Source organism: Bison bison, unplaced genomic scaffold (genome assembly GCF_000754665.1).
Source record: "Bison bison bison isolate TAMUID 2011002044 unplaced genomic scaffold, Bison_UMD1.0 scf7180017864304, whole genome shotgun sequence".
NCBI classification, from domain to species: domain Eukaryota; kingdom Metazoa; phylum Chordata; class Mammalia; order Artiodactyla; family Bovidae; genus Bison; species Bison bison.
In genome coordinates, this window is record NW_011494876.1 from 16,206,705 (window position 1) to 16,215,730 (window position 9,026).

At 49.8% G+C, this 9,026-nt stretch overlaps 1 protein-coding gene across 1 annotated transcript in view; it reads left to right on the plus strand.

The window, feature by feature from the left end:
* LOC104997212 (chromosome unknown open reading frame, human C3orf62) overlaps positions 1-3,008 on the plus strand; it is a 3,992-nt gene extending 984 nt beyond the window's left edge. The window contains exons 3-5 of the mRNA XM_010851868.1: positions 1-229; positions 886-977; positions 2,443-3,008. The exon at positions 1-229 is cut by the window's left edge and continues 26 nt beyond it. Coding sequence (XP_010850170.1) covers positions 1-229; positions 886-977; positions 2,443-2,708 — 587 coding nt within the window. The 3' untranslated portion in view covers positions 2,709-3,008. The remainder of the gene's footprint in view (positions 230-885; positions 978-2,442) is intronic.
* The last annotated feature ends 6,018 nt before the right edge of the window (positions 3,009-9,026 follow it).

Genomic DNA, 9,026 nt, shown 5'->3' on the forward strand with positions numbered 1-9,026 from the left:
GCTCCTCTGCGGCTCCCTTCTCTCCGGTCCCTGGCGCTCCGGAGAATGAGAACGTGGCTTTTGCACCAAACCATGCCCCCGTGAATGCAAAGCCCCAGGCGCTCTGCCCCAAAAGAAAACCTCTGAGCAGCAAGGAAAACATCCTGATGCGTTCCTCCATTTTGGCACCCGAAAGACAGTTTTGGCGAGCAGCAGGAGATGAGGAGATCTGGAGAAAAGACAGTCTAAGGTGATTCCAATCTCATGGGCTTAACAGCTACAATTAGGGGGAATCGCCTATCTGGAGGGGGGGAAAATTGTTGAAAATCCTAAGCTGGGTTCATAACACTGATTTTCCCTCCCCTTGGGGACTCTACTGGAGATAGAAATGGCAACCCACGGACAGAGGACCCTGGTAGGCTACAGTTCATGGGGTCACACAGAGTCGGGCACCACTGAGCAACTTCACTCACTGGGGGCTCTAAGTCTTCCCTGGGCCTTGTCTTCTCCCAGGTGGTTGCAAACTGCCCGGTCTTAGGTACCTTTTAAAGGCTTAATTAAAATTTAAGTTTATTTTTGCATCATCTCTTAGCAAGGAGGACCATGTGGGCTGAAATTTCCAGTTCCTGCTATCTTGGCTGCCCTGGAAGCAGAGACTGAAGAAGCCATTTAATTGTTTCAGTATTACAAATATCTGTTCCCTTATTCACAGACATTAATGGGCATTAGGATGCTTTTAGTCAACTTCACTGACTTAGTGGTTCCCAGTTTTCAAATCACAACATAAATGGCAATTTAAAGGACTAGTGTTTGCCTTTAAGATTATCTAATACTGAGTTCACCTCCGATACTTTCTTGAAAGAGGATCTAATCCTCTGCCTTTTTCTTTTCTCCCGGGGGCTGCAGGAATGATACAGAGAAGGATTTGAAAGTTGACACAGGCATCCCACTCAGTGGTTCCAGCCAAGAGGTCACAAAGGATCTGCTTGATATGATTGGTGAGTTCAGAGGGCTGCTCCATCCTCTCCCTGAAAGGATAGATCCTTCACCCAAGCCCCCAGGTCAGCAAGTGTCTTATAAAAAATACTTAATGTCTCTTCCATCGGCTTGGTAGCTTTGTTTGGTTCACAGCAGGCTCCATGCAGAGAGCCTTTGTGGAGCTGATAGCCTGGAGGAGTCACATCCATCAAGTTATTTCATAAATGTTTCATAAATGTACAGTTAGAGTGAATCCCCAGAGGCCAAGGACTGCAGCCGCTATTGGTGGATGAGTTTATTTGTGACGGAAACAGGACATAGGCAGAGATGAAGAGAGGGGGAGTAGTCCAGCTCGGGTGGGTGGTGGCAACACAAGATTGAAAGAAAAGTTAGAAGCCGAAAGCTCCCCTTTAATTCTGCCATCCACCACAAAGGCGACATAGTGCGGTATATCCTGGCGTAGACACTTTTGCTATATGCACATCTGTATATTCTGTATGTGAACTTCATGCGCCCTATTTTTACACAAGGCACAGTGGCCAGACAGCTCCTAATTAAGAGATACGTAGCCTTGGGAGCAGCCCAAAGCTGTTGGCTCTGAAGGGTCACCAGGTTATGGGGCAGGAAAGGAGGCAGTCTGGTGAGGGGTGGTGCATGCCCTGGGGCACAAAGCAAGATCCCTGCCATTGCTCTAGTGACCTGAGCCTCCTCCCATGGTCCCAGTAGGCGAACAGAAGTCATCACTGCCTCTGCTTACCTCCTTCCATGGCCCCTAACATCTACAGGGAGCATTTTTCTCCCTTCTGGCTGTGGTCCATGGCTGTCTGTGCTAAGTGCTGTGCTCAGTCGCTTGGGTCATGTCCAACTCTTTGCACCCCATATCCTATAGCCCGCCAGGCTCCTCTCTCCATGGGTTTCTCCAAGCAAGGATACTGGAGTGGATTGCCATGGTCTCCTCCAGGGGATATTCCTGACCCAGGGATCCAATCCACATGTCTTATCTCTCCCACACTGGTAGGTGGGTTCTTTATCACCAGTGCCACCTGAACAGGTTAGATCTTAGTTCTCTGACCAGGGATCGAACCCACGCCCCGTGCAGTGGAGGTTATGAAGTCTTAACCACTGGACCGACAGGGAAATCCCAATAGGCAGCATTTTACTTATTCAAAAGACCCCACACAGTGTCTTGTGTCCTCAGGTCAGGGAATAGTTCCCCAAGAGCCAGAATAAGCACACGCATCTCTGTATGCTCCCATGTACACCCTCCTTGGAGACCAGTGGATGTTTGGGACTCAGTAAATACCTGCACTAGAAAGGGGGGCACCATGCCCACATCACAGTGCGACAGCGTGCCAGCCCGGGTCAGGAGCACCGGCTTTGCACGCTCCCAGGACACGGCCACCCATTTGGGTTTTTAACTTCTGCCCGAAATGTCTTCAGAATTCTCCCACTGGAATTCTAATGCTGAATGTTTTTATTTTTAAGACCATACAAGCATCCGAACTATTGAAGAATTGGCTGGTAAACTAGAATTTGAAAACGAGTTGAACCGTGTGTGTGGCCATTGCGAAGATTCGCCTTTCAAGGAGGAAGCCTGGGCCTTGCTGGTGGACGAGAGCCCTCAGAAGGCCCCGGATGCAGACTCTGGCAGCCTCAGGCAGGCTTTTGATGACCATAATATCGTGGAGACTGTTCTGGACTTGGAAGAGGACTACAATTTGATGACCTCTTTTAAATACCAAATTGAGTAAGGACAGTTGACTTCAGCTTTGATTCCTTACAGTAGGAGACTGAGGTTAGGATGTCTGTGCAGGTTAGTCACAGTCACCAGGGGCCACTTCAAAGGCTTAGCAGAATCCAAATTACCATGACCTTTTAACTTCTAGTGGTGTCCCTTTTTCAGCTGACAGCTCAGTTTTTTGGTTGTTGTTGTTTTTTAACTCTGTTGCTTTAAAATGTTTCTTTTTTCACTTTTTTTCCCCCCAACGTCTTGACTGTTTTTTGGATTGCTGTTCAATATACGCAGTACCCAAGGCAGGTGCAGGTCGTGGGCCTCTGCTGTGTCTCTTGATGTTCTTTTCCATGGGCCCCTGAAAACATACAAGTTCCATAAGCAGTGTGGGCTTTCTGATCCCCTGGGACCCCCCCCCCTCCCAGGCCAGCTCAGTGGAGGAACTGGCCTCAAGAGGGACCTTGGCCCCAGGCCCTCTGCCACATTTGTACACACCACACACATGGCTGCCTGTCCCCTGCATTGGCATCATGCCCTCCTCATGGCCAGAGCCTCAGCCCCTCCATCCTCACCCCTGCCCAGATCAGAGGGCTCCTACTAGTGTCCAGGGAGCTGGCAGCATCCAGCTCCTGTTCTGGCAGGACATTCCCGTGAGGCCAGCCCACCATACACTCACATCAGACATCTGGGTCCTCAGCTGAGGGGGGAAGGAAGGGATGAACACAGGTCCTGCTCACTCACTTCATACCTGAACCTCATCCATCCCGTTCCAGGACTGGACCTCCGGGAGGCCACAGGTGGTTCCCATGACAGTGACTGTACTGGGATAAGATGGACCGGGGCAGGGAGGGGCTGACCCACTGCCCTCTGAGGTCAGCGTGGCGGCAGCCGCTCAGCAGGGCTGGCTCCAGCCCCACCACTTGAGAGAAAGGACACCATCAGGGATTATTTGGACCCATCTCTCAAAACCATGATGTTCTTTCAGGAAACCTAATAAACTGTTGAGTAAGGTATGATACCTCCCAGAAGCTGAGTGTCAGGGAACTGCTCACCCGCTTGGCTCATAGGAGAGGATGGGGGCGACAAGGCTGGTGCAGAGCTGTTTGTTGTAACATAAAACTCAAGGAGCTGGGGAGGAAGGCCCAGGGGCCGAAGATGCCCCACAAGGCTGTGTTTTCATAAGGCAGGCTGCAGGGCTGGCGGCAACACCCCGTCACCACCACAGGCCTAGAGATTCATCTGCGCCCACAGGTGGAAACCTGGCACCTAGTTCCTAGTGGTGCAAAGCCAGGCACCTGCCTGACCCTGAGGACTAGCCTCTGGCCACTTCAAGGGACAGGCCTCCACTGCCGGGTGAAGGGCAGAGGGGCTAACCAGAGGCTCCTCCCAAGCCACCTGACAGTCCCTGCAGTGGATAATAAACACTCGCAGACGGTGGTGTCGAGGTTCACTTTTTAGTCCCTGAGCCGGCGGGACAGGAGCAGGTGAGAAGAAATGCTTACAGCCTCTTGGCTGCCGCATTCGGGAGAAGGGGCTGTCTGGATGGATACATGTCAGGCGACTTGATATTCAGAACACCAGGTCTCCCAACAGTGAGTTCCAAATAATATATATTGATGTGGATCGTCTCCCACAGAGGAGGTGAGGCATAGTAATCCCCATCCTCCCCAGTCTCTGCCCATCACTACCCATGGAGAGTGAGCTGGACTTAGTAACTCACTTTCCAGGGAGAGAGCTGGGGAAGAGAGCAGAGGCATGGACAAGCCTGGCAGACACCACTTAACCAGGTGATGGAGGTGCATCCCACCCATGCTGTCCTCAGGTGTGCCCCTCACCCAGCCCTGACAGGATGCAACGAGATGGGGCCTTCATTTTAAACCCAGATTGGGGGATATTCTCTGGATGCCTGGCCAGTACCCTAGATTGTCAATGTCAGGAAAGCAAGGAAAAACTCAAAATCTGTCACACAGCAGCAGACACTGAGGAGACACAGTGACTAAATCCAGTGGTATCCTGGATTGCGTCCTGGAATGGAGAGGGGACGTTCATGGAAAAATAGATCAAATACAAGCTCAAGTTTAGTTCTTAATATGTTTATGTTAGTTTCTTAGTTTTGACATGTACACCACAGTTATGCAAGAGGTTAACTTTAAGAGAAGCTAAGTGAAGGATATATTTGAACTTACTATCTTTGTACCTTTCCTGTAAATCTGAATTTATTCCAAAATTTGCAAAAAAAAATTTTTTAAATGCAGTTAATCCCAAGTTTGTGACATTGTTACCGAGGAAGACAAGGAGGGTTTTAGTCTTTTTTGTCTATGCTTCTCAGTTTATCTGCAGTGGACCTGAATCACATCTGCAGAAAGAAGAAATTAGAGTTGTTTTAAAACCCTCACCTCCGCCAGCCAGCCGTGGGCATCCCTCACCAGATACCTGCCCAGAGGTGACCTTCACAGTTTCGGGAACTGCAGCAGGCCCAGGGCTGGCACGGGGGGCTCGGTAGGACCCTCACCAGTGGCTCACCCTTCCCTGCAGTGCTGGACCCTCAGGGCCAGAAGCTCTAGGTCTCACAGAGCTGTTTCTCAGCACTTAGTTCTCCCTGGAGAGGCTTTGCAGAGGGGGTGTCTGCTGGGAGCAGAGATCCAGTGCTAACCCTACAAGACTGAAATGAGAGGACTTTTTTTCTGCCTGCAACATGGACTGTGGCACTTGGGAATGAGGGCTGAGCCTGGGTTAGGGGTGGGGCAGAAGGGAGGCTTTAGATTCTCCTGGCTGGATAGACAAGTATACCTCTAGCTTAGCAAAGCCTTTATGTGAAAATTCAGATTTACCAAAGAACTAATCCAGCCTGGACTCCTTAAAGGAGGAACTTTTCCTCACTGTAGAAACAGCTGTTGGGTAAAGCAGGTGAGCCCTGAGCCTCTGGCATGCCACTCCCAGAGTAGCTGGGATGGCCACATGGTCATTGCCTTGGTGACACCGTCTCTTGTCTCTGCCTCCCTGGCTCCCCAAGGTGCCCAAGGGACATCTGCCTCTGTCATGTGCCTCAGGGCAGCAGGCAGAAGCGTGCTCATCTGCTCAGAGCAGAGGGTTGGGGAGCCAGTCTCTAGGGATTGAGATGGAGGAATAACAGGAGCCTAGATTTTTTTTTTAATTCGCCTAGAACATTTATTTTAATAAAACTTGAGACCAAAGACTTCTTGGGGAGACATTGATATTTGAGAAACTAAAAATGTTTTACGTCATTTGGTTCTCTCCCCCGCAGTTCATTTTGGCAAGCCAAACAATCACTGGATTGTTTCCGTGGAAACACCAAACTGCAGTTTGGATTAGCAGAATCAAAATAGAAACAAGGCAGCTTCAAGAATAAATAGGAGCTTTGGAACCGGCTAGTCGCCAACTGCGAGTTCAACTTACAGCACAAGGCATGTGAGAAGCTGGGCCCATCCAGTTCTGTAAGGAGGGGTTTCCAGGTCCTCTGGCTGCATCCTGCCTGCAGGGTCGAGGCCAAAATCACTAGAAACCAGCTCTGTCGGTGTACTGGTAAACTTTGTAACAAACCTTAGGGCAGAAGGTGGTCTACAGAAGCAAGGAGAGGCTGGGAACTGGAGGAAAAGACAGGAGAAGAAGGGACAGAAAAGAGGAAAGATGAGTAAATGCCAAGTGAAGGTCCAGCAAGGAGCAGAGGCCACAGCTGAGGCTTGAGAGTAAAGCAGCAGTTCTTTCAAGAGGACGATTCAAGGGTGGCCAAGGACTGGAAACAGTGACCCCGCCCTCAGCCCCTTCCAGATTTCAGTGTTTCCCTACATTCCTGGGCCTGGCTGTCTAGCCACAGAGATTGAGACTAGAGCCTGAATTCTTGCCAGGTAAGCTCTGGGGGCGCTGATGGTCAGTAGGCGTCTGCCTCAGTGTGGCTCCAGCCAGCATAATCAGGCACACAAGCCTACCTTCTCATCTCTGAGTCTCAGGGCTGCCCGCCCCCTGCTCCCCTCACCAGGGGAGTCGGGGAGCCACCTCTTGGCCCACCTGCCCTGCCTCCTTAACATTCTGCTGGACCCTGCATTTCCAAGCCCAGGGAAGACTCCAAGGGGGTCAGGAGACCAGGAGGATGGAGACAGACCACCTGGGGGATCTGTGCCTCTCACCTTGGCATCCTGGAATGTGCTGGTAAGGCAGCACCATCCTGCCACAGGAGAAGCCGTGAGCTGTTAATGGTCAAAGAAATTGGTGAAAAGGATTCCCTCCTCCTGAATGACGGGCCAGGGGCTCACCCGCTACCAGAGGGAGCCTCCTCTTAACCGAGGCACAAGATGTTTGATACGGCAGAGAAGGCCAGTGAACCAGAAAGGGGAACTCGAGAGGCCACCGAACCTGCTTGTGGGTCATTATTGAAAAGGCTGTCATCCGGTGACAATCTGAGCCTCTGGTAATTTGCTTTCTCCCTGGGGTACGTGGGAGAACATTAATATTTTAGGTTCCTGCTAAATATTTATAGAGGGAACAAAGTTTTACTCAGGAAATCTACTGACAATGGATTGCAGCCCTAGTGGGGAAGGACTTTCTGTGCTAGGCCAGCTGGAAAATGCCTGATTTGATGAAGAGTTTTGGCCTAAGGCCTGGCATGAAAAATAATTTTAAAACCTAATCAGCTCTTGTAGGAAGCAGCTATCTTTTTTGAGGGCAAAAAGGCTGTGGTTTTCTGGGTACTTTGGGTGGGAGCTGGCCTGGGAGAAAGGAATGGGTATCTTATAGGAGACCTGTCGTCAGGAGCCCTTTGGAACATCTGAGACAAAAAGGGAAGTTGCAGAAGGCTACTGGAGAGACCCAACTTTCAGGACAGGCTGCCAGGAGCTGTTTGAAAAGCAAGCTGGCCCTGCCCTCAGCACATATTTGTCAGGCGTCTCCTAGTGACACACCGCTCCTGGATGCTGAGAATACAGTAGGGATGAGATGGATGCTGTTCTTTTATTTTTTACAGCTGCTGTTCTTGCTTCTGGAGTTTATATTCCACTATGCAAGGTGGGCAAAAATACAGATTTAAAGTATCATTTCAGATGGAACTACCTGAGAGAAATGAAAACAGGCTAAGGGAATGGGCAATGAGGAGGGCAGGCCCCTTCAGAGGGCTCTCTGTAGGTGATGTTTAAATTGATACTTGACTGTCGAGACAGGTGCTGCGAGTGGCTTCTTTTCCATCCTCAGACTGTAGCTGGGGTTGTATAGAGAGAGGAGCCCCTAGGTGGGCCCTGGGCCAATAGACCTCCCACCACATCCGCCCCTATATAGCTACATACATCTCTATCAGCATCCAAAGAACCAAAAATGTTGCTTCAGGGATGTGCTGGGCTGTGTCATGCTCACCAAATTTGGCAGGAACACAATAGTTTGTTTTTAAAAAAAAAAAAAACCCTTAGGAATAAAATAAGAAATATAATATCCTTTCCTGATGATTACTAGAGACAGGCAGTGTAATTTTAATTAGCCCAGCCTTGTTAGGTATTAAATGTACTGCTTATTCTACAAAAACACCCAGCTCATGTAACACTGAGTCACTCTGGCCTTTTGACTTTAAACAAAATAAAATACTTCTAAAGAAATACAGGATTTCATAACACAGCAGAATTAAGGAATAGAGAGGGTCCTGCCTTGGCATTCTAAAGTTGGAAGGAAACTTCAATGAGAAGGCCACAGTCATAAATGTTGGTGGAGTTTTCTCAACAGGGTCTCAGCTTTGAAGTAAAATGATTAAACTTTTCAACTTAGAGCAATAAAACATTTCCAAATGCAGACTGCTCTGCTCTACAAGCCTGAGAGTAACTGCTGCACAGCCGCCTGTAGCTTGTTTGGGAAGGGCTGGGTTCCATTTCCCCTTGCCACCTTGGCATAAGCAAAGAAAACCAGCAGGGAAGGCAGTGGAGGCTAGCAGAGGGGTGAACAGATAACCCCGAGAGATCCACAGAGGGCGCACAGTCCAGGGCAGCCTGAGGCAGGGCCCAAGTCTCACTTTCTTGCCCTTACAGAGGGCTGCTGCCATTGCTTGTGGCCACAGAACACAGGAGGCCATTGGTCTGGAAATGAGACTGAAAGCAGCTTAGGTTGCCTGGTAGCCCTGCCAAAGGTATCACAGGCAAATTAAACTCTACCAAATTTTTGTGGGATATGTACCCCTGAAAATAAAAATCAGGAGCTATTATGGTCCACCTAGAAGCCCCATTTTCAGGAATTCCCTGACAGTCCAGTGGTTAGGACTTTCACTGCAGTGGCCCAGGTTCAATCCCTGGTTGGGGAACTAAGATCCCCAAAAGCCACCTGGCACAGCACCCCTCCCCGCCCCCCC